Source organism: Macrotis lagotis, chromosome 2 (genome assembly GCF_037893015.1).
Source record: "Macrotis lagotis isolate mMagLag1 chromosome 2, bilby.v1.9.chrom.fasta, whole genome shotgun sequence".
NCBI classification, from domain to species: Eukaryota; Metazoa; Chordata; class Mammalia; order Peramelemorphia; family Peramelidae; genus Macrotis; species Macrotis lagotis.
Genome location: NC_133659.1, coordinates 227,898,931 through 227,925,028, shown reverse-complemented (window position 1 = coordinate 227,925,028; position 26,098 = coordinate 227,898,931). Strand labels below are relative to the sequence as shown.

The 26,098-nt window shown below is 39.2% G+C and overlaps 1 protein-coding gene across 6 annotated transcripts in view; it reads right to left on the bottom strand.

Annotated features, from left to right (window-relative positions):
• Positions 1 to 469: 469 nt before the first annotated feature.
• TMC6 (transmembrane channel like 6) overlaps positions 470 to 26,098 on the bottom strand; it is a 43,100-nt gene continuing 17,471 nt past the window's right edge. For 5 of the 6 annotated variants that reach the window (XM_074225050.1, XM_074225054.1, XM_074225051.1 and 2 more), the window contains exons 7-21: positions 25,885 to 25,981; positions 21,805 to 22,065; positions 20,391 to 20,581; positions 19,113 to 19,257; positions 16,387 to 16,542; positions 15,566 to 15,738; positions 15,394 to 15,475; positions 14,256 to 14,353; positions 13,290 to 13,382; positions 12,558 to 12,633; positions 12,146 to 12,279; positions 11,690 to 11,866; positions 10,306 to 10,384; positions 10,026 to 10,127; positions 470 to 852 (exon numbers count right to left, since the gene is read on the bottom strand). In XM_074225050.1, coding sequence (XP_074081151.1) covers positions 10,050 to 10,127; positions 10,306 to 10,384; positions 11,690 to 11,866; positions 12,146 to 12,279; positions 12,558 to 12,633; positions 13,290 to 13,382; positions 14,256 to 14,353; positions 15,394 to 15,475; positions 15,566 to 15,738; positions 16,387 to 16,542; positions 19,113 to 19,257; positions 20,391 to 20,581; positions 21,805 to 22,065; positions 25,885 to 25,981 — 1,840 coding nt within the window. In that variant the 3' untranslated portion in view covers positions 470 to 852; positions 10,026 to 10,049. Of the gene's footprint in view, positions 853 to 10,025; positions 10,128 to 10,305; positions 11,555 to 11,689; positions 11,867 to 12,145; positions 12,280 to 12,557; positions 12,634 to 13,289; positions 13,383 to 14,255; positions 14,354 to 15,393; positions 15,476 to 15,565; positions 15,739 to 16,386; positions 16,543 to 19,112; positions 19,258 to 20,390; positions 20,582 to 21,804; positions 22,066 to 25,884; positions 25,982 to 26,098 lie in introns of those variants that run through there. The other variant, XM_074225055.1, reaches the window with a different exon arrangement.

Here is a 26,098-nt window from a genome sequence, read left to right as displayed (position 1 = left end):
GTAATCTGTATATTGTTTGTCCCCAGCAGAATGTAAGAAACTCAAGGGCAAAGACTGTTTCATTTTTGACTTTTTATCTCCAGTACTTAGCACAATGGTGAAGATATAGATAGAGTGCTAGAGCTGGAGTCAGGAAGACTCAACTTCTTGAGTTCAAATCTGAACCTCAGATACTAGTTGTGTGACCCTGGGTAAGTTAGCTGACCTCTATCAGTCTCAGTTTCTTCATCGATCAAATAGAGTCACAGAGTCAGACAATCAAAATGACTCAACAAGTTAGTACCGTACTTGGACCACAATGAGTAAATGGACATTTTTAAAATTAAAACAAGATAGAATGTCCTTTCTCAGACCATATGTTACTGATTTGGAGTCCTGGTTATCCAGTCATTGTTTTATATAGTGTTGACAGGAAGAGAAAAAGTGGTATATACCAAGGGAGAGAATATGGGAATAAGAAACAAATCAGTTGAAAAACAAAATAAAAACACTATTTATTTCAAATAAATACTGGGGGGCGGGGGGAGCAGAGCCAAGATGGCAGCATGAAGGCAGGAATTCCCAGAAACTCATTCCCCCAAAAACTTCAAAAAACTGTCAAATTATGACTCTAGCCAAAATTTAGAGGGGCAGAACTCCCAGAAAGACTGAGTGATACAATTTCTCAGTCCAAGACAAATAAATACTATGTCAGGTCAGTCCTCAGTAAACTGGAAGAAAAAACTGGGGTAGGGGTGAAAGTCATTGCTGAATTAATTGCCAGTTCAGTGATTGATCTCTGACCAGGTCAATATTCTTCAGCTAGCAGTATGCTTCAAGTAAAATTGAAGAGAATTTTAGGGCCTCCAGGACCTGGAAATAAAAGCAAAAGCAAAAATTAATCCCATGGGTAATTTATTAAGTACTTACAGTAAATCAGAAATAGTGTTAAGCACTAAGAATACTAAAGAAAGGCAAAATCAGATCTTTCTTTCAAAGAGCTCACATTCTAATGGAGGAGATAACCTACAAGCAACTATGTACAAACAAGATACAAAAAAGAACAAAATGGAGAAAAACATAGAAGAAAAGTGCTAGCATCAAGGGGAGTAGGGAAAAATCTTGTCCAAAATGAAATTTTAATGGGAATTTGAAGGAAGCTAGAGAAGACAGATGGTAGAGGTACAGAGATTATTCCAAGCACAAGGGACAACCACTGCAAAGTCAGGAGATGATGCATTTAGTTAGAAGAAAAATAAGGCCAATGCTGTTGGATGATGGAGTATAAAGAAAGGAGTAAAGACTAGAAGAAAGGGTCATATTGTGATGTATTTTAAAAACTAAACCAAGAACTTTATATTTGATCCTGAAGGTACTAGGGAGCTACTGCTTATTAAATTGAGGGCAAGAGGGTAGGAGTAGGTGGGACATGATCAGACCTAAACTTTAGGAAATCACTGGCACCTGAGTGGACTGGAATGGACTGGAAAAAGATAAGACAGGGAGAATTAGCAAAGCTTGTGCTATATTCCAGTCATGAGATGATAAGCATCTGCACCAAGATGTGGAACAGTAGAAATGGAGAGGCTTAAAGCTGAGTAAAGAAAGGAAGATAGAGCAACTGCTACATGTTGAGAATAGTTCAATGAAAACAAGTTTTGTAGTTGCTGCTGGGAGTTGATCTAACTGGAGAAGAGCTCTGCAGCTTGGAGAGCTAACTGGGGAAAGGAGAAGCTAAGATGCATTTTGCTGCCACTAAAGTTTGAATGGTGGTAATTCTTCATATTTGTTTGCCTTGCCTCTTTACCTCTGACTTGAGAGGACTCTCAGAGTCCAGTAATCTGCCCTGAAAGAGTTTTGTGAGAGAGAACTAATGCTGTCTCAGAGATCAGTCAAGGGAATCAATCTAAATAGCTCTGAAGATCCCAGGTTTAGGGTCTCTCTGGTTTCACTAAAAGAGCTTAACAATGCATTGCTAGCCCAAGAGTAGTAGCTGGTAGAAAAGTAGTTTAACCCAACAATAGAGCAAAGAAGCCTAGAAGAGACACAGCTTGACCCAGCAGATGAAATAATAATAATCTAGACCTATGATGATGGTGATGATGATGTTTGTCCTTTGTTATCAAAGAAGACCATGACATCAGGGAAGTGATGTCCAAACAAGCACATGGATTGGATTTTATTTGGAGGGCTGTGCTAAGTCACAGTGGCCAGATATGAATCAGGACAACTGGAGATGGCCCTGGATGCAGGGCCTTGTGACTTGTCCAGAGTCATACAGCTAGTAATGTCCAGTTTCTGAAGGCAAATTCAAACTCCTATCCTCCTGACTCCCAGGTCACTGCTCTAGGGGCATAAAGACAGATTTGTGAGTTATTTCTGGCACATGGGTTTCCCTACTCAGATGCCTCTCTGCTAAGTTTCTATAAATTTGTGCCACTCTTCCTAAAAGACTTATGCATGGTAGGAAAAGGTGGTATAGGTTTATGGATTGAATCATTATGGTACTTTATATTCTTGCTTTAACGTGTTTGGTAAACACTTCATGATTAAGAGTCAGTGATAAGGGGCAGCTAAGTGGTGCAGTAGATAGAGTACCGGCCCTGGAGTCAGGAGGACCTGAGTTCAAATATGACCTCAATCAACTTAATAATTACCTAGCTGTGTGGCCTTGGGCAAGCCACTTAACCCCATTGCCTTGTAAAAAACCTTAAAAAAAAGAGTCAGTGATGAGCTAATATGTCCAACTTCTATGACTCAGTGATTCCAGCACTAAGTATTTTCCCAAGATATTTCTACTAGCACTTTTTGTGGTAGCAAGGAACTGTAAATGGTCTGCTAACCATTTCCCATCATCTGGGGAATGACTAAACAAAACAATAAATCACTGATGTAATAGAACTACTGTGTTGTAAGAAATGATGAATATGAGAAATACAAAAAAACATGGAAAGAAGTACACAAAATGGTGGGTAATGAAGCAGAGCCAAGAATATAATATGTACAATGACTATAATGAAGAGCAAAACAATAACAAACAAAATTACAAAGAACAAGTTTGCTCCCAAGGAAAAGAAAAGAATATACCACCTCAACTCTTTTATACCCATAGGAGATCCATGAGTGAGATTTTTTTCAATATATTCTTCAGTTTTGCTAAAATTTTTTTCTTCTCTTTCTTTAAAAACTTTTCTTATAAAGGATGGTTCTAAGGATCTAAGGGAAGGAGAAGTAAAGGCCTATAGGGAAAATTTTTAACAATATAAATAAAATTTTATTTTAATAAATAATTATAATAAATATTATAATTATATTATATTTTATTATATATTATATATAATTATAATGACATGCTGGGGGGTGGGATGTGTAATTCTCTTAATCTTTAAGTACACTTAATGGGGCTCCAGGAGTTACAGTTGCACACAGTAAGCATATTAACTTTCCCACACCAGGGTTAGCCATAAGACCCTGAAAATGAGTTGTGGCCACATGGCCAAACCTGCCAGTGTGGATATAAGTTGAGGGTGAATGAACCAGCCCCAGTTAAAAGAAAGTAGAATTAATGCCATGCATATTCCACACTTGCACAAAAAAGAAGTTAGTTCCCACTGGAGTAAAACTTTTATTATACACTCTCAAATCATACACACTAATCATACACTTTTTGACAGCTTAAAACCATATTAAGACATTACTACTATAGTTACCCAAGATGGAGATCACAACAAACCATCCGTGCTAACATCCTGTAATACTGTACTACTCACTCTGCCTTAGTCAAAAGAAAAAAAATGAGCCTGGTTCCTATTTGTCCATTTCTGTCTCAGAGGGCCTGCTTCTGAGTGGACTTGCCAAAGCTGGGGAAGGCTATGGGAGGGAAATTTCTCACTAACTTGCACAGCTACTGTTGTGGGTGTTCAAGTAGCAGTTAGATTTTAACAATCCTGTAAGGATGAAATTGGCCTCAGAAGGGGGGAGATTGGGAGCTTGCACAGAACAGGCTAGCAGAGGAGTTTTTGTTGGATATATAAGCTCCTCTTCTGAGAAACAAAGTGAGCGAATGGGATATTGAATAGAGTGCCAGACCTGGAGTCTAGAAAATTCATCTTCCTGGGTTCAAATCTGGCCTCAGACACTTATCAGCTGTGTGACCCTGGAAGAGTCATTTTTAACCCTGTTTGCTTCAGTTTCTTCATCTGTCAAATAAACTGGAGAAGGTAAAGGCAATACTCCAATATCCTTACCAAGAAAAGTCCAAATGGGGTCACAAAGAGTCAAAAATGACTGAACAATATAAAATGTGAGGAATTGGATTGAACTGGACAAAGATTACCAAAAAAGGCAAATGACAGTTTTTGGAAGGTCTCTGGGAGAATAGGCACAATGTAATGCTGTTTGAGCTATGAATTGGTGATGTTCATATTGGGGACAAGTTGGCAATGAAGGAGTTCATGATCCTCCATGTTGGAGTTCCCTTCAAGGAGGTCATGGGCCAGGGCCATGAGCTGAGGTCTACCACAACTGAAGAATTCTTTAAGCAGAAATATAGACAAGATGCTACCAATATAAAAGATGTGGTCAGCTTTATTCCTAATATTCTGAAGAATAAAGAATCCCTAGAGTGGTTTAAGAAGGCTACTTACTGGTAGGGGAGAATTTATACTTATAAGGTTGTTACTGACATGGTTGCTGCTGCCCTGGAATCCTTTCCAACTGGGATATATAATTTGAACTTCAAGTTTTCTGGGGACACCAGCAGATAGATATATCATCCCTAATGAACTTGGGGACCAGCATAAGGCTTTCATCAAGGACTTTCCAATGATATCTATTGAATATTCCTGTGAAGTTTGGAAACCCTTTGTTGCTACCATAGCCATTCAAGTGTTGGGGATGATCTCACAGTAACCAATCCCACCTTCACTGAAAAGACTATAAATGGAAAAACTACAACTGCCTCCAGATTAAAATGAATCAGATTGACTCTGTTACTGAAATCTCTCTAGACATGCAAGGTAACTCAGTCCAATGGATGAAGAGTGATAGTTTCCTATTCTCCCAAGGAGATTAAAGCTACTTTTACCGCACACCTCAAGAGTTTCAAAGTCAACATTGACCTATACTGTTCAGCTATTCATTTACCTAACCACAACTGTTTAAAATTTATCTGAACTTTTTGTCATGAGCATAATATAAAAAAAAATTTGTCAACTGCTTTGCTGAAATCTAGATAAATTATGTCTTTAATATCTCCTTTATGAATACAAGGAAGAGGGATTGAGGGGAGCAGTTGACATGAACCTCATTCTCAACTAAACTGGTCAAAAGAAGTGTGTGTGCATGCACAGGCATGCACACAGAGACACAGACACACAAACACTCTCAGCTGGGTACAAAAATATATTTCGTTCAAACAGAGAAATAAAGGAGAAAGGGGCAGAAAAGGGGAGAGGAACATACGGGAAGGGAAAGATTGAAGGAGAAATTAATCCTAAGCAAAATAAATTCTAAGGAGGCATAAAAATATTTATAGTTCTTTCAGGTGGCAAAAAATGAAAAGTTGAAAGGGGGTCCATAAACTGGGGAACTGAATGAATTATTGTATATAAATATGATAGAATACTATTGTGCTTAACTTTTATCAGTTTATGACCAACAGGGATTGCATGTTGATGAAACATCCTACTACCTGTCAGAGAGATAAAGGATTCAGAATGAAGCATGAGAGAAATTTTTTTGGACATAACAAATGAGGAGGCCTATTTTGATTGACTATATATCTTTATAATGAGTTTTGATTTGGGGTTTTCAAGGTGGAGAAGAAGAAAAGGTGGTTTTTGACTGATTAAAACAAATTTTAAATAATTTAGTACAACTACTTCATATTATAGATGAGGAAATCAAGTCCTGAAAAACAAAATTATTTACTCATGGCTTTACATGGCTACCTGGTCAACCAGAGAATGACGACATTAAATATTGTAAGTTGATGAGAATAGTAAATGTTGGAAGGATTGTGGAAAACTAGGTTTACCAATGCACTATTGGTAAAGTTATTAATTAGTACAACTATCTTGGGAAGAAATTTTGAATTATAATAATTAGTAACCAGCATTTATCTATCATTTTAGCTTTTGAAAAATGTTTTACATATGTCGTATCATTTGATCCCCACAACCATGTGAAGTAGGCACTATTGTTATCCCCATTTTACAGATGAGAAACTGAGGTAAAAGATGTTAAAGCCTTGGAATGGGCCACACAGCTAGCTAATAAATTCCGAGACAGTATTTGAACTCAGGTCTTTCTGACTACAAGGCCCATACTCCATATCCATTGAGCTACCTAGCTGCCTGTGATGCAAATAAACTGACCCAGAGATTCCACTACTAGGCATATTTTCAATGAGGACATTGATAAAAAGTCGTTGAACTATCTCAGGAGAGGAAGGATGAGGAACTGAACTAAAGTGGCAGGTGGTTATGTGAGTAGTGAGAAGGGATAGAGATAAAAATGTAAGAACTGGTGACAGATTGGTTATGTGAGATGATGGAGGGTGAGGATATAGGATATTTCTGAGATTACAAACCTGGGAAATTAGAAGAATGATAATGCCCTTGTCAGAAATATATAATTCAGCAGAGGAGTGTGTGTAGAGGAAGATAATGAATTGATTGGGATACACTGAATGTGAGATATCCAGTCTGAAAAAGTCCAATAAGCAGTTGGCTATAAAGACTGGAATTATGGAGAGAGACCAGGAATGGATATAAAGATCTGGTAGCCATTTACAAAGAGTTGATCTTTAAATTCACAGGAATGGATATGGTTCATCAACAGAGACTGTATATAGGACAGCTAGGCGGCCCAGTGGATAAAGCACTGGCCCTGGACTCAGGAGAATCTGAATTCAAATCCGACCTCAAGACACTTAATAATTACCTAGCTGTGTGATCTTGGGCAAGTCACTTAACCCCACTGCCTTGCAAAAAAACAAAAACCAAAAAAACCCCAGAGACTATATACAGAGAAAAGGATACAGGACAGTTATGTAGGGCTTATCCACAGGAAGAGGACGTGATATGGATGAGGAGACAGCAAAGGAAACTCAGATATGGTCAGAGTAGTAGCTGGTAAAAAGAGAAGAGAATATCCTGAAAACTCATAGAGGAGAGAGTGGTCACTACAGTCAGAGGTACTAAGATGGATGGATTCAGAAAAACTAAGATTTTGCAACTACAAGATTGTTGATAACTTTGGGAAAAGAAGCTTTAATTGAGTTAAATTATATCAGAAGTCTGGCTGCAAATGGAGTGAGAGGAAAAATGGAGGCAACGAGTATGGACATCATTTTCTAAGAATTTAGCTGAGAAAGGGAGCAAGATAAGACAATAGCTTGAGAGGATGGTGGAGGTCTAATGACTTTCTCTCTCAAGTTTCCTTGTATTTATTTTTCTGTATATTAAATTAATTGTATTCTTCCTCCCCAAGCCCAAGTAGAGTGTACATTGCTACTCCAATCAATCACGCCCATCCCCTTTTATCTATTCTCTTCCTTTTTAACAAGGTATACTTTTCCATTGTCATAGTCTTGTAAAAAGTTCCATCCCACCAAGTCTGAATAATGTCCATGAGGTCAAATCTGCCTCACAGATTTAATATTAGGCTCTCCACCTCATTTTGTTTACTTTGTGCATTTGGGATTAGACTTCTGAAACCATAAATCCTGTCACTAAAACTCACTTCTTGAATTCTGTCTCCCTTTAATTCCTGGGTATCTATCACTATTATTCTTACTCTGTCATAGCTGCAGCTCTCACCAATACCTGATGTTTATCCTTTATTCTTGAAAGTAGCTGGATTAGATCAAACAGAGAAAGATGGAGACAATACAATTGTGTGGGCCCTAAGGAACCAACACACTAGGTTACTGAAAAATAAGAAATTAAAGTCTTAGAAAAGATGATGGTGTGGAACACTATTGTTCTATTAGAAACCAGCAGGAACAGGATTTCAGGGAAACCTGGAGGGATTTGCATGAACTGATGCTGAGTGAGATGAGCAGAACCAGAAAAACACCGTACACTCTAACAGCAACATGGGAGTGATGTTCAACCTTGAAGGACTCGCTCATTCCATCAGGGCAACAATCGGGAACAATTTTGGGCTATCTGCAAAGGAGAGTGCCATCTGTATCCAGATAAGGAGCTGTGGAGTTTGAACAAAGTGCAAGGACTATTCCCTTTGATTTAGGAAAAAAAAAACCAGATAGCTTATTGTCTGATCTTGTTACCTCTTAGACTTCTCTTCTCTTTAAGGATATGATTTCTCTCTCATCATACCCAATTTGGATCAAAGTACAACATGGAAACAAAGTAAAGACTGACAGAGTGCTGTCTGTGGGGGGGAGGGGGAGGGAAGCAAGATTGGGGGAAAATGTAAAACTCAAATAATATCTTTAATAAAAATAAATTTAAATTTAAAAAAAAAGAAAGAAAAGATGATGATGATAGCAAATGATGGTGAATAAAGGGAACTCATGGAGACCTGAGTTCAGTCCTGCCTTTCACAAATAATAACATTAACCTTCACTCTTTAAGACTTTAAGTTACAAAGTTACTGATCTACAAGAAGATATTTCTGTAAATAGATTTATCCCATTGATGAGATAATAGACACAGGTCCTCCCTCCATCCATCCTTCAACAGAACAAAACAAAAAACATGCACAATGACATTTATATGACCCTTTTAAGATTCACAAAGCATTTTACATATAGAATCGTGTGATCCTCTCAACTCCATGGGATAGAACTACCAATACTATTATTCCCCATTTTATAGGTGAGGAAACTGAAGTTTAGAGAACCAGGACTTGCCATAGTTACAAAGCTGAAAAGTGTCAGAGGTTCAATTGGGCATGTAGGAGCAACCCCAATAGATTGTTAAATTTTCAGTGTGAGCATTTATACCACAGAAATCAGTAAACCCTATGAATCAAGGCTTGATTTATTGTTTTGCTGGTTTCTAGACAAGAAAATGATGGGAAAAAAATTTAAAACTGCAAATTAAAATAACATCACAAATTTTCAGAGAGCCTGTTATTAAACATATACCAACATACATTGAACATAGGTTCAACCCTGAGTCTCTCCTGACTCAAAATTCATCAGTCTTTCAACTACAATGGCTGCAGCCTTAAGTGCAGACATAGTTAACCCTGAAATTTATTAACCTTAAAATGAGACCAACCTGTCACCTAGCCAATGATCCACTTGTAGGAGAATGGAAAAAAGTGAGGAAAAGTCTGCATAGCTCCAATGGGCAGCTAAGAAGCAAATTAGTCAATTCAAGAATTAGGGTCCAATTTCATTTCTACTTTTTTTAACAATATAGTTTAAATAAAATGATGTTTACACAGACTAGTATATTTAAGTAATTTTAACTTTTACTTCTTGCATTCTATAGCAAAGACTGGGGCAGCTAGGTAGCACAGTGGGTAGAGTGCCGACCCTGGAGTCAGGAGGACCTGAGTTCAAATCTGGTCTCAGACACTTAATAATTATCTAACTGCATGACCTTGGGTAAATCACTTAACCCCAATGCCTTGCAAAAACCAAAAAAAAAAAAATGTACAGAGCAAAGCTCCTGATTCAGTCCATTATTGCATGGACCTTTAGGAATCAGCACAGAGGACTTTGCCTAAACTAGGAAATGACCAACCTTTCATATAAGAAAACCACTTAACCTCTCGGAGGTTCAAGATGCTTCATCTGTGAAATGAGGATACTAATACCTGCCTGCCTTGAGAGACCGTGTGCAAAAGAATTCTGCACAATGGAACATTATTTGAAGACATCACTAACATTGGGTAAGCTCCTGGTCAAATATTCTAGTCCTCAAGAAAATGTCAATGTTTTGCCCAGGTTAGACCCAGCTCTTTTGTCCAGGTTAGACAGTTTGTCCAGGTTTGCATCTCCCTTCCCTTCTTATATCTGCTACCCCTAGTCCAACCCTTTCCTCCACTCTGGCCTGTCACCTTACCTGCAGTCTCTTAGCTTCTGACTCTTAGTTGTGGGCTGAACTCTCCCTCTTCTCATAAATGGAGTGAAGCTTGTTGATAAGGAAGATTTTGTCCTCTCCCTCCTGGACCAACAGAGATACAGAGGAGAAAAGAAGAGCAAAACACAAAGGAATGTGGCACAAGTAAGCCGAGGGGACAAGATTGTGGCTTGCCCGGCCCCCATTCTACATATGTAGATGCACATGAACACATATCACACACACACACACACACACACACACACACATCACTCACACTTACATTACTAATCTGTTCCTTAAGGAGGGAGATAACTTTCCTCTGTCCCTTTACCACCTGGATATTGAAGTAGATCACAACTCTAAAAAAACAAACCATAAAAGTTCATAAATACATGCTGTCCTTTGCATATGAAGGTAATTTTTCCACTTACTGGTAAACAGACATTACTAAATCTTAGGTTCATTAGCTTAGATTTGCAAAGGCAAGAGGATGTTTGAACCAAGGGCTGTATGAGGCCCAAGAAATCATTTAGTCTGGCACTGCCACAGGTAACCACAGGTGGGACTTGAAATTCAATAAATCTATGAGTTTTTTTTAACTGCCAAAGTCAATCTAAGAGCTAATTAGGGGTAAATTAATTAATGTTTGCTCAAATATAGCAGGGTAATTTTTAAGTTGATAATTTTGAATGGCCTACAAATGATTTTATAAATATCCAAATGGCCCTTGACAGAAAAAAAGATTCCCCAACCCTGGCTTAGAATGTTATACAAAGACTGGGAAACTTGTGAGCTTTGCACAGTCTCTTCACTTTCCTGGCCTGTGGCCTTATCACCATGGGCATCACCCCTTATCCTAGCCAACTCTAAAGGACATAGGCCAGGAAAGTGAAGGAAATAGGCAGCTTAGGCCTAAGCAAATCATTTAACCTCTGCCTAACTCGGTCTCCTCATCTGTAAAATGAGAATAATAATAGTACTGACTTTCCAGGGCTGTTATGAGGATCAAACAAGATATTAGTAAAGCACTTTATAAACCATTAGTGATAATTAAAAGCTAGTTTTTAATATTATAAATAGAACCTAAGGTTAGCCAAATGAACTGACACTGATACTGATAATGATGATAAGGGCACTACATCATTCTCATAAATAAGAGCAATGATTCTTTACTGAGCAGAGCCTTGGAACAAGTGCTACGAGAGGGAGGAGGAGGGATCGTGTGCATTGTTTCCAGAAATAAAGATGGAAAGTTTTGCCTTCCATTTCTTGAAATAAGGAAAGGGTCTGGGATACTGGATGAACTCTAACAACCACTGAGTCCATGGTACTTGTTTTACAAACAAGGAAACCAGAAACCAAATGGGGGAAGAGAAGCCACACAATTACTTGTCTTCATGACCATATTTGCCAGGAGAAGGTAGAGCCTTTTCAATTCTGTGACCTGGTAACAATGCTGGGTCATGGATATGTATTTGATTGATCCTTTGCTCACAACTTATAGATGGCTGGACAGGACAATCTGGGATCTGGGATCAAGGAAGCAGAGGTGAGGGGGACTTGTGAACCAGTATGAGGATGTGGAACAATTTCTCTAAGAGACAATAGAGGGGACACAGGATTTTTTCCCAACTTCCTCCCCATCCACAGCCCTTTCTACTCACAGCAGCACAGTTGATATCAGGAAAATAAAAAAGGTGTTTTCCACCAGATACTGGTGAATCCAGGTAAACCAGGTAATACTGGGATTGGCCTCCTCTAGGCGATGAATCCAGACTTTGCTAGCCTTATAGATGGTATCCAAGGTGCGGAAGGGACCACAGGTCCTGGAGGGCCTCACACTAAGGAGAAAAGATTACATAAGCAAGGTGAGCCTTAGAAACTTCACTTCAGATTCTAAAATAATCTTAAGGCCTGGTGCCTCCCTCTTTCCCAGTTCCTAGCTCTAGTGTCCATCACTTCCAACTTGGAAGCTTCATGGACACTCAATAGAAATGTCTTCCTCACTCTCACTCCAGACTCATCACCCATTTCTATCCCTATAAGCTAAGGGAACCTGGCAGTAAAGCAGGTCAAATAAATAAATCCCAAAGTCAACCCTCCCAGAAATGTTAACTTACTGCCAGATGGCATAGGAGAGGAATATGGCTGCCCCCAAGAAGGAGGGGAAGCAGAGGAGAGTGATGAAAATGGTGGTCATGTGCGATGCTCTCCAGGGTTTCCGAGGTGCCTGGCAATTTGCCATTAGGCTGATCTAGAAAAGACAAAATATTTTGCTTTCTGTGTTGCTCTCTCCCTTTTTTTCTTTCTCCCTCTCCCTCCCCCACTCTTCTCACCCCACCTTGCTTTCTGCCTCCCCCCCCCCCTCCTCTCTCTCTCTTTCTTTCTCCATCCTTCCATCCTAGAAATCCAGGGAAAGAGGGAGGAGTGTTCAGGTAGACCAATGGGGTCCAAAGGGGTTGAGTTTTAGTTTTGCAAAAGCATAATATCTGGTACATAGTAGATACTTAATACACAGTAGGGCCTCATTACCTTCTTGATATAGAACAGTAACAGTAGTTTGAGAAGCTGGATGGCAGGGAGAAGAGGGGAGAAGAGAACGCCAAGCCTACAGGGAGAAAAAGAGAAGAGAAAAACTCTGTGTCTGCTCACCACTCCCTGTCCTTTGAACCAGAAAACTACAGGTCCCAAGTTTAAAGAGGTCATGGAGCAGGAGTCCTAGGAATCAGGAGAGGCCTTCCATTAGAGAAATTCTAAGAGAAGTAGTTTATATTCCAGAGCAGGTGTTATGGACTTTACTGCAGGGTAGATCTTCAGCAAGTTTACAGTGACCTCCCATCCAGGTCATTAGGCAGGAAATAATGGAATCCAGACCTGGATTTGACTCTTCAAACTAACCCCAAGGCAACCTCACTGCAGCTAACAGTAGATCTGTTCCCACCTCATAGGAGTAACAATGGAATTGAAATAAAAGTTCTCTCCTCTCTTGGCTTCTGAGGAGACTGGGCAAGGAGCTTCAAAAGCTGGTTGGAAAACTGGAGAGTCTCCCCATTCATCCATAGAATAAAGGGGGAACACAGGAACCTGAATGGCACCTGTCCCTGTACTTCAGAGCTGGAGGGGAGGCTGTTCTACCTGTGGGATGCCCCAACACACCTTCACAGAAGCACCTCTTCCACCTCAGAACCAAGGAGCTATTCACACAAAGCTGTGTAGCAGCTGCTGAGGAACCACAATGGGGCAAGTTTTGGTGGGAGAACTCACCAAGTCAGGGTCTGCCCATAAATCAGCTCCAAAACATTTCGAGCAACATCAAATTCTGGTTTCCGATCCCGCCTCAGCTTCTCTGCAATGAGTCTAAGGGCAGAAACGGTGATTTGGCCAGTATCAATCACAATGCTAACTATTATTATCATTATTCAAAAGAGTTAAGAAAGTCAGATGTTATTTTACTGACTAGGGTTTAGCCCAAGCTTTGGGCACTAATTAGATGTATGATCATGGGGAAAGTCAGTTTCCCTTTATGAACCTTAGTTCTCTCCCATGTAAAAATAAAGGAGTTTGATTTATTCTCAAAAAGGTCCCTGTGGCAACATGAATCTATAATCTGGAGATAGCACAGGATCCATTTAAGATCACCCAGCCCAGGAATTATACAAAACCCCATGATCTTTTATCACATCCATTAGAGGCTGTGAATGCCAGCATTTGTTATAGTGAATTAATGTGGGAATGAGTCATATGCACATGGGAGGAGAGGGAACAAAGACAGGCTAAGTATCTCACCAGAGGTCACAAAGTAAGTCAACAGACACCACCACCCCAGCCAAGGAGAGGAATATAGAGCTTAAATCCTTTTTTAAATTTTTTTCCTTTTGTCTATAATAAGTTCCTTTTGTCTATTAATAACATTTTTTGTATTATCTCCTTTGATCCTTTCAACAAACTTACGCGGTAGGTGTTACAATTATTTCCATTTCACAAATGAAGAAATTGAGTCTTGTGAAAGGTTAAGTGACTGACCAAGTATCAAAGCTTAAAATTTGAGTCTTCTGGACTCTAAATATAGCATTCTTATCCTCTATGTCACACTGGTTTTTGTTAAGTGCTTTCCAAAATCTCTGTCTATGTTGGAGAAGGAGGGGAGAAATGGACAAGAAATGGGAGGGACCAAATAATCCCTCCAAGTTCATCCCAGATTTAATTCAAGACTTTTGCTGCCTCTCTTACCTCCAAACGAGCTCCCCAAAGAGAGTGTCCACCAGTGTGAAGATAAAGTCCATCACCATGAAACGGTAGAGCTCCTGCCCCACAAACGTTTCCCAGCACTGAAAACAATAAAAAAAAAAAATCCTCTACTCACCGTGTACACTTGTAGGCTTTGTGTTTACAAAGCACTTCCTTACACATTATTTTATTTAATTCTCACACCACTGTAAGAGGTAGGTCCTGCAAGAGTATTAGGCAAATGCTGGGCCTCTGGGCTCTCTTTGAGCCCTAAGAGATTAATATTCTTTTATTCCATTTTTTTATGGGTAAAGAAACAAGTTTAGAGTAGGGAAATTACTTGACCAAGGTCACAGTTGGGACTATAACTCAAACCCATTCCTCCTGACTCCTGGACTTTCCAACTGCCTCCATCGTGAAATAGTCACATCAGAGTCAGGGGATATTTTCCTTGACCCTGTGTCTGAGTACGACTGGTATTTTTTGATGGGGGGCGGGGCAGGAGAAAGAAGGGGAAGAGGTAAAAAAGGTTCTAAAAACAAAGAGGAGACTCAATAAATACCCTTTATGATATCTACCCTATTCAATTCAATTCAGTAAACAAGAAGTGGCTATGTGTGAGTGAACCCTCTCAGTTCCCAGAAATGTTTTTCTTAATAAAAATATAAGAAGTGAACTCAATGGAAAGATTTACACAAAATAATGAAGATGAAATGAGAATACTGTATTCAGTAACAGCAATGTTGTTTTAAGAACACCTATTAAACTACTTTACTATTTACTATTTAACTAAATTACTATTAAACATACCTAAATTAACTACACAGCACATATGAAGAAAGATGCTATCTGTATTCAATGATAAATAAATGTATGTACAGAATAATTTTACATATATAGACCTATTTGTGTCTAAAGGTAGCCATCTCTAGGATGGGGGGAGAAGGAAAAAAAATTTACATGATAATTTTGTTAAATATATGATAGGAATAGTAAGTTGTGCCTAGTAGATTTTCAGTTTCATGTACAATCATCTTTTTAACTTTACTATATTATAGAAATGTTTGTTTTATTTCATAAATTAAAAATGAAATTTAATAATGAAAAACTGAAAAACAAAAGTCCCTCTTGGCAGACTTACCTTGTCTTCCAGTGACCTAACCTTACGGCCCATCCAGTGGTAACAGAGAAGTCCCAGAATAACCATCTTGAGAATCAGGTTCCTGAGAAAAAGGAAAGAATGTGTGAAGGATGTGATAGATGGGGAAGTGGATAGCAGGCAAATCAGTCAGATCTGCAAAGAGTGGAAATACCTGCAAATGGCCACATACACCTCCAAAACTGGAGACTCGTGCTGCTCCCAACTGGCTAGGATGTTGTAGAGATAGGGAACCAACAGGTTGATTATACAGACTATGAGAGGCAGAGCCAGCAGGCGGGCTTCCTGGAGCTTCTCACTGATTGTCTGGGTCCTATTCTCATGGTTCTGTGGGTGGAATAATAAGGTAATAAACCTTCTCACAATGGGGTGGTAAGGTCAGATTACCTCTGGGTTAAGTTAGCCATATTTCTGTCATAGTTCATAGACTGAACCTTAGAGAGGAGAGTACATAGAAGTAAAGAGTCTACAGGACTGTAGGTGAATCAAAGGCTGAGACAGGCATTCAGGGTCCTGTTCTCCCTTCTAAAAACATCTGCATGCTATGAGTTAATTACTCAAAATCCCACTGAGTCTTAAGAGTCTTAGGCCATAAGTAAGAAAGAAATAACAAGAGAGAAGGAAATAATAACTAACATCTATCTAGTGTTTTAAAGTTTGCAAAGCACTTGACAATTTATCTCAGAGAAGACCAAAATAAAGAATGGAAGAGAAGAGAGGGAAAAGAAAGGGTCAAGAGACACAAAGGGAATGGTGCTAACAGGTGCTAACATTCAGGTGCCAATGTGGGGTCCAAAATTCAAGCTTCAGGTTCCTGAGGCAAAGAACAGTCAAAGATATGAAATGAAAGGGACCATGAAAAGGAAGAGGGGAATGCATGGAGCCCCTCTTGAGCAGTTTTTACCAAGTAGCTCCAGCCCTCACAACCCCATCCACCTTCCTAGGATCAAGGTAACCCAGAGTTGGAGGGCTCACTTCATGCATGAACTCTGAGAAGGAGTAGACAGCCATGGCACAACCCAGGACTGAGCCCAGGGACAACAGCCACACCAGAAGCAGCACGGCCATCTGTCTCAGTCTTCCACACACACTTCTTGGATGTTGCTTCAGCTGCCACTCAGCCAGCAGCTCCTGTAGAGGACCACAGGTCAGTCAGTGGCCAGAGCCCTCCCACACCACAGCAAGGACCCAGAAAGTTAATGTCTGCATCAAAGAACAAGAAGAGATGATACAGTTGGGAATGGACAGGAACATAAGAAGCTAGCATCATTGGGCCATACCTGGGGTTAACATCCCATAAGCAATGACCTCATACTCCCTGCTTTAGCCCTGGCTCCATGTCTCTCATTCCTGGAAGGTTCCTAGAAGAACCTCCTAGCTTGTCTCCTTGACTCCAAGGCCCAAACTAATCTTCCTCAATAGCTCTCAGAAAGCACTTTGTTTTACAAAACATTTTCCTGGCAATCACTTTGTGAGACAAATATTATAATCACTATCCCTAGGTTAAATAATTTGTCCAAGATCACACAGTGATTTAGCATCAGAACTTCTACTATGAATTCAGATCTTTTCCTAATGTCACTGTTGTGCTCAAGAACCTGCAATGACTCTCAGCATTCTGTCATTAAAAAAAAACAGTAGATAGAGCATGAACCCTGGAGTCAGGAGGATCTGAGTTCAAATATGACCTCAAATACGTAATAATTACCTAGCTGTGTGACTTTGGGCAAGTCACTTAACCCTATTGCCTTAAATTAAATTTTAAAAAAACTCAGTAGCTTTTAAAAGTTCCTCCAACACTTCAGCTCCAACCCTCAATTCTCTGCAACTTACCTTTCTCAGGAAGTCAGTGGTAGGGGATGGGGTGAGGTGGAAAGGATGGGTAGGGGGAAATAGGCATCAATATGGAGGCAGAGAACCTGGGTTCAGTTCCTGTCTGTCTGATGCTTACTATCTGAGTGACCTTAGGTAAATCTTGTGATTATCTGGTCCTTGGCTCCCTCATCTATAAAATGAGGGGTTGGAGAAGATGGAATTGATGGTCACTTCCAGTTCTAACTCTTTGATCCTATGACAGCCCCAACAAGATTTCTCTTCTCCAATTAATTAAATATGCTCAGCTTTACCATACCAGAGCTGATTAGTTAATTACATGCCTACCTCATAGAATGCCTTCCTTTCTTTTATCCTTCCTTAGTGTTAAAAAGTCCTTGTGCGGTGGCTAGGTGGGGGAGTAGATAGAGCACCGGCCCTGGAGTCAGGAGGACCTGAGTTCAAATCTGGCCTCAGACACTTAATAATTACCTAGTCATGTGGCCTTGGGCAAGCCACTTAATCCCATTGCCTTGTAAAAAAAAAAAGTCCTTGTATCTTTCTCAATGGACATGGACAGACAATTTTTTTTTAAAATGTATATGAACCATTGACAACTATTTGAATAAATATTGCCAATTAATAATAAGAAAAATATTCCCATTAAAACAACTCATATTTTATGTCACATTAATAAGGATGGTAAAGATAAAAGAAAAAAACAGTATACGATGGAGGGGCCAAGAGAAAAAGGATGCACAAATGTATTGTATAGATGGAGCTGTGAACTGGTCTAATCATTGTGGAAAATAATTTGGCATCATTCTCAAAATGAGTTCAAACTGTGACTAATAATAATAATAATAATAATAATAACTAATAATCTTTCTCCTTAGGGATATAATCCAAGTAGGTCAGAAACAGAGGGAAAGATGTCATGTCTTTTTTTTTTTTTAGGTTTTTGCTAGGCAATGGGGTTAAGTGGCTTGCCCAAGGCCACACAGCTCAGTAATTATTTGAACCCAGGTACTCCTGACTCCAGGGCTGGTGCTTTATCCACTGCGCCACCTAGCAGCCCCATGAGATGTCATGTCTTTAAACAAATATATTTAAAATGAACCAGTTTGCTTTTAAATTAAAAAAAAATAGTGACTTGATTATTCTTTTGCTTTTGATACTTTTATTTCGGAGTATATTACTCTCAGACCAGCAAATCATAACATGTAACAATAAAAAAAGAGAGAAAGCAATTCGATGAAACTAATGTAACAGTCTAGACTGATGGTAAGTGAAACTTTCCAAATTCAAGTCCCAGAAGGGAAGGAGGAGCCTCTCCTCAATTGTACTCCCACCCTATCTTTAGGAAGTCATTCCAAGAGTTCAAATCTACTCTCTACTGATAGCTGTTTATCTTTGGGCTCTTCTAGGTATCTCCCTAACTAGCTAAGAAAATCCCAGAAGGCAAAGATAGTGATTGGCTTCTTTTATATTTTTCCCACTGTGTGCAGTACACAAAAGGAGAGACCCAACTGGACTTAAAATTCCACAGCAAGTAGAATTCCTGCTAAATGAAGCCTCAGGAGGTGGAGACATCCCTACTTATAGCTAAGGAAGCCTACACCCTGGGAGAACCAGCACAAATGCATCTAGACTCCAAGCTTTGGAAGAGCTGTCCAGACAGCCTATTATCTAAAGTAAACCATTTTTTTTTTTTGCAGTTCTAGCCTATTACTTCCTGTTTAGTTTAAGCTATCAGATCTCGGGCAAAGGTTGAAAATTATTTGGATTAGTGAGTCATGGGGTGGGACTGTGTCTGTCTGTCTTTCTATAGAGGTATGCACATAATAGGAGACATAACTGATTCCCACAATCCCTGGGACTCCATTCACCTTCAACTGTGTCCTAATGTTGTCATGCTGTAGACGGGCAGCCCATTTTTGAGTTACCCCGAAGTCCCAGGAACAGAAGACAGTGATGGCATGGACTCCAAGGGTACTGCCCACTTGGTAGCTCTTTCCAAAGGAATGAGACATACTAGGGAGAGAAAGAGATGAATGGGTGAAGCAGAATGGGAGGAGCAAGTAAGAGATGGGAAAGAGATCCAAAAGAATCAAGACCAAAAGAGCTGGCTGTCTTATGGAAAGAGGAAAGCATTCTTCTCCTTTGCTCTAGAAAGGAACAGATAGATATTGCTAGAGTAAGCTTATGACAGATACAAGAAAAGATTTCCTAACAATTAGAAGTGGCCAGGAAGCAGCCAGGTGGCATAGTAGATAGAAAACTAACCCTGGAGTCAGGAGGACTCCAGTCAGGAGTTCAAATGCGCCCTCAGACACATAATAATTGCCTATCTGTGTGATCTTGGGCAAGTCACTTTACCCCACTGCCTTCAATAAAATAAATATTTTTTTAAAAATAGGGGGCAGTAAGGTGGTACAATGAATAGAAAACCTGCCCTGGAGTCAGGAGGACCTAAGTTCAAATCTAACCTCACACACTTAATAATTGCCTAGCTTTGTGCCTTTGAGCAAGTCACTTAACCCCATTGCCTTCAATAAAATAAAATTTAAAAAAAACTGGCCAACTAGGTGTACAGTGGATACTGGAGCAAGGAGGACCTGAGTTCAAATTTAACTTCAAATACTGTGTGAACCTGAGCAAATCACTTAATCCCCATTGCTGTGGCCTCAACCATCCCTGAGGTCTTCAAGTAAAACTTGTTTGTTGTTCAATCCTGACCCTATTTGGGGTTTTCTTAGGCAGAGATACTGGAGTAGTTTGCCATTTCCTTCTTTAGTTCATTTTACAGATGAGCAACAGGGTTAAGTTGCTGACCTAGGGTTACAGTAAGCATCTGAAGTTGGATTTGAATTCAGATCTTCCAGGCCTGGCATTCTATCTATTTTGTCACACCATTCTGATGTGTTGTAAAAGGAGTTGGGGTTTTGTTTTTCAGATAGAGCTTGGATTAGATGACTCTGAGGTCCCTTCTACTTCTTACATTCTGTAATTCTGTCAAAGGCAGGAGAAGGGGTTGTAAGAAGGGCTAAGCAGGAGAGAAGACAATTTTGGAGTAAACAGAAGGAAAGTGAAGGAGGCAGACAGGTCAAGATACTGAGGTGGGGAAAGAGGAGCTCTCTGTGGGAGCAGGAAGGCTGTCTCCTTACCTGTATACTAGGGTGATGCAGGTGGTAAAGAAGGAAATACCAACAGTAAAGAGGTAGGCCAGTGGCATGTTATACGGTAGATAGACATCCTTTAAAGAGCAGAGGTCACTGTTCTGATGGGAAGAGCATGGCTGGTTCAAGGTGAAGTTGCTGTAGTAGCCATAGTACATAACTGTGTGGGTGAATCGGCCCTGCAAAGATAGCTCAGGTCAGGGCCGAATTCTACCCATCCCACCCACAGCTGAACTGAGTAGGTAAGCAGAAGGAAAAGGCAGTAGTAGACAGGAATACAAAGTCTAAGGGGGAAATTAAAAAATAAAAAAGGAAAGATCCATATACTTCACAGTGGGAAGATAGCTCTGGGGTCCAGAAGTTTAGCTCTATTCAAAACAGAAGTTCCTTCATTAACATCTCTTTAGACAATTGTTAGGAAGCTCCTGGTGGTGAGTTGGAATTTACCTAGCAGTCACTCTTATCTACCTCCCCCAGTCCTGCCTTCTGGGACAATGCAGAAAGAAATTTGATCCTTTAGCCAGTTTCAATATTTCAAGGCTAGTCCTCCAAGCCAAGAAGTTTTTCCAAAAAAAATCCTCAGATAAGGGCAGCTAGGTGGCACAGTGGTTAGAGCACTGGCTTTGGAGTCAGGAGTATCTGAGTTCAAATCCGACCTCAGACACTTAATAATGACCTAGCTGTGTGGCCTTGGGCAAGCCACTTAACTCCATTTGCCTTGCAAAATCCTAAAAAAAAAAAAAACTATCCTCAGATAGCCTGGTTCTAAGTCCCCTCACCATCCTATGGAAGCTGTCCTTCCTATAATGAGGCATGAAGAACAGAAGACAGTCCTCTGAAAATTGCCTGACCTCTTTGTTCTAGATACTCTGCAACTGTTACACCACATCACATAGTGAACTAATGGCTGAGGCTAAGTAAAGTATGTTAATGTTGAATTTGTGGTCTACCAAAATCCTCATATGTTGCATATATCCTACTTCCTAAACATATACAGTCCGAGTTCAGACCTTTAATCTCAATATTTATAAGGGGGTGAAATGAGATAAAAAGCACTTGAGTGGTAGCCATGAAGGGTAAGACATACAAATAGCCCAATGGGTACTTGGGGAAAGGAGACCTTTTTTTCCCCATAGGTGCATGAGTTTCTGGTCATCTTTAGCATCACCTGGAAAAATAAAGATATGCTTTTTGTACTGGTTATATCCCCAAGTCAGAAGAGAGACGATCCTACAAAACTCTAGTTAGGGGAGGTTTGGTCAAAGAAAATGAAAAAGCATCCTTATGGACAAAGAGAGAGGGTAAGAGAGTCAGAAAGGCAACCCCACTTCAGGAGACTGAGGGAAAGGTCTTATGCTCAACAAAAGGCTTAGTCCTAACTAAATCAGGTCCCTGTACTCACCCCTCCAGTGAAAAGTTCCAGGCCTGTGAAGGACTGAGAGACAGGGAACTCTGAAGTTGGTGGAAAAGCCACCTGCATGGCCACAATGAAGGGCAGGAGTAAGAGAAGGAGCAGGATGTTGAAGGATACCAAGGTCTTGAGGAAGAGAAAGTAGGAGAGGACACTAGAGCCAAACTGGCCACTGATTTGCTTCAGGGAGTAACGCCAGGGTTTCAGAGCATGTAGACCAGAAAGAAGTCCATACCACAAACTGCGGAAAGCCTGTGGGAATAAGAAGAGTGCCAGTAATGATGATGATGAGCACTTCAAGGTTTCCAAATTGCTTTAAAAATGTGATCTTAACTTAATTCTCTTAACAATCCTGGGAGATAGGCATTATTGTTGTCCTAACTTAACAAAGTAAGAGACTTGCCTAAGTTCACTCAGCTACTACTGAGGATGGACTTGAACTTGACTCCACCTACCACTAGATGGGGTACTAAAGTCATGACTCTAGATCCAAGCTAGGCAAACAAGTTGCGGCAAGTCCATAAAAAGGAAAAGCTCAGATCTTAAGAATCAGAAGACCCTGCCCCACCACATCTCTTAAAGTACTTATCTCTTAAGTGGTATCTATCTAAAACCATCCACAAGCATTATCTTAGAGGGAAGTTAGAAGTTTTCTGAATGAGATAGGGGTGAAGCAAGGATATCCATTTTCTACACTATTATTCAACATTGTACTACAAATGCAATAAGAAGAAAAAAAATTAAAGAATTAAAATAGGTAATAAGGAAACAAAACTATCACTCCTAGCAAATGATATGATGGCATACCCTAGAGAACCCCAGACAATCAAATAAAAAACAAATTGAAATAACTTCAACAATGGTGCAGAATATAAAATAAACCCACAAAATTCATCAGCATTTTTATGCTCCAACTAAACATTTCTAAACTCCAAAAGGAAAAGAGAGAAAGAGAAATTCCATTTAAAATAACTGTAGACAGTATAAAATACTTGGGAGTCTACTTGCCAAGACAAACATAGGAATTATATGTATATATATTTAAAAAACATTTGGGGGGGGGCTAGAGTCAGGAGTACCTGAGTTCATCTGGCCTCAGATACCTAATAATTACCTAGCTGTGTGGCCTTGGGCAAGCCACTTAACCCCATTGTCTTGCAAAAAAAATAAAAAAATAAAAAACATTTTTCACACAAATAAAATCAGAACCAAATAATTGGAAAAATATTAATTGCTCAAGGCTATACTGTGCTCTAAATCATTATTGATTAGAGAAATAAAAAATTGAAACAACTCTGAGATTAGCTAATCAGATCAGCTATTATGACAGAAAAGGAAAATGACAAATATTGGAGGAAATGTCAAAAAAATGTTGGTGGAACTGAACTGATCCAACCATTCTGGAGAGCAATTTGCAACTATGCCCAAAACACTATAAAACTACATACTCTGACCCTACTAGGTCTATACCCTAAAGAATTTTTTTTAAAAAAAGAAGGAACTATATGTTTAAAACTATTTATACCAGTTCTTTTCTGGGGGCAAAGAATTGGAAACTGAGGGAATATCCATCATTTGGGGAATGGCTAAACAAGCTGTGGTTTATGAATGTGATAGAAAAATATTGTGCTATAAGGATGCTTTCAGAAAAAATTTCATGAACTGATGAAAAGTGAATTGAGCAGAACCAGAACAAAATACACAGTAATAGCAATACTCTACAATACTGTACAATTCAACTGTTAATAATTTAGCTATTCTCAGAAATACAATGATCCAAGAAAATTCTTGAAAGACTTATGAAGAAAAATACTAACTGCCTTCAGAGTAAAAACTGATGGAGTCTGAATGAAGATCAAAGCATACTTTTTTTAACTTTATTTTTCTGGGGGCTTTTTTTAGGGGGGGATCTGTTTTCTTTCCTAACATGACTAATATGAAAATGTTTTACATGGCTCATATTGCTTGTCTTCTCAATGAAGGATGAAAGGGATAGAGGGAGGAAGAGAATTTGGAATTCAAAATTTCAAAAAACAAAGGTCAAAAATTGGTTTTATGCAGCTAGGTGGCGCAGTGGATAGAGCACATGAAGTCAGGAGAAGTGCCTCAGACACTTAATAATTACCTAGCTTTGTGACCTTGGCCAGGTTACTTAACCCCATTGTCTTGCATAAACAAACCAAAAAAAAAAGCACAAAACAAAACTGGTTTTATATAAATTGGGGGGAAAAATAAAATATTAAATCATTTTTTAAAAAACGCTCTCCACTTTCAGAAAAAGAACTGATAGCATCTTAATACAAATTGAAACATGCTATTTTTTTAACTTTATTATTCTTGGGTTTTTTGATTTTGATTTATTTTTGCATCATGGCTAATGTGGAAAGGTTTTGCATGACTCCTGTATAGTCTATATCAAATTGTTTCTTTCTTCAGGGAGGAGATGGTGGGAGGGAGAGAATTTGGAACTCAAAATATTAAAAAAAACCAATGTTGGGGGGGGAAAAAAATCTCTTCATACCCTGGCCCTTTCCAGACTTCTTACACATGATAACCTTCCAAGTACTCTACAATCCAGCTACCCTGGACTACTGACCTACTTGTACTTCCTCCCACGCTATTGTCCCATCTATAATCTATCTTTGCACATTTGAACTGACTGTTCTCCCCTCTCTCCTTACCTCAACATCTTTTTTTTCAGGCTTCCTGAAAGATTCAGTTTAAATTCCACCTTCTTTAGGTGACCTTTCCTGTACTCCCAAAATACTGACTTTCTTTTTCAGATTCTCTTCATCTACTCTGTATAGATCTTATAAGAACCTAGTTATTTCCATGTTTTTTCACATGAGAGATGTTTTGGAGGGCAGGGATTGCTTTTTTACCAGTTTTTGTACCCCCTATCATTTAATACAGAAATAAATGCTTGTTGTTTGACTGAAAAATGAGGCTAAAAAAATAAAAATAAATTTTAAAAAATTATAGGCACTCAGATCCCGAGAATCATTTCAATTCCATGCAACATTTATTATCAATTGGTATGAAACTGAATAATAATAGTAGTCTACAAATATATTTTATTTCCATTTCCAGGATGGGAAAACTGAGTCTCAGAGATCTTAAGTAATTGGTCCAAGATTATATACACCTAATATTCAAACCTGGGTCTTCTGATTGATTTTCTTTTCTTTCTCTTTTTTGTAAAATAGCAAGCTTCAGTCTTCAGACAATATCAGTTCTTTCTTTGGCATGAATAGTATGTTTCAGTATTCTACATCATTCTATTGACCATTGTACAGTATTGCCATTACTATGTATAAAGCTCTCCTATTTCTGCTCACTTCACCTTTCATCAGTTCATATAAGCCTTTCCAGGTTTTCTGAAATCATCTGGTTAGTCAGTTCTTATAGCACAGCAATATTCCATCATAATCGTATACCATAGCTTGTTTAGCCATTTCCAAACTGATGGCATCCTTTTCATTTCTTTTTTTTTTTGCAAGGCAAACGGGGTTAAGTGGCTTGCCCAAGGCCACACAGCTAGGTAATTATTAAGTGTCTGAGACTGGATTTGAACCCAGGTACTCCTGACTCCAAGGCCAGTGCTTTATCCACTACGCCACCTAGCCACCCCTTATCCCTTTCATTTCAAATTCTTAGTTACCACAAAAAAAAGTTGCTTGCTCTCTCTCTCTCTCTCTCTCTCTCTCTCTCTCTCTCTCTATATATATATATATATATATATATATATACATACTTTTTTTTGTACAAATAAGTCCTTTTCCATTTTTTTCCAATGTCTTTGGGATAGCAGGGGTATTGTTGGATCAAGAGTATACAGTTTTATAGCCCTTTGGACATAGTTCCAAACTGCTTCCCAGAATGTTTGGATCAATTCACAACTCTACCAATAGTTCATTACTATTCAGGTTTTGCTTCCCCCTCCAACATTTATCATTTTTTTTTGTCATATTGGCCATCCTTTTTGGTTTTTTCATTGGTTCTTCCTCCCCTTTTTTTAACACTGAGTGAGCACAAAAGAAGAAAGATGTAAGGGGAAGAATCAGTACTTACTATGATACAATGAAACTTGAGGCGGCTACAGCAATACACCTGGGTCTGGCGGTCCTGGTGGTGCCTCTCTCTTCCCCTCTGGATACAGCTATCCTGTCTTAAAAACAGGGGAAGATCATCATTTCTTCAAGAGGCAGATGGTAGCAATTCCATCCAACTGGTGAGTCCCCAGCCCTTCACACTCACATACCTGGGAGTTCTCTACTCCCAGGTG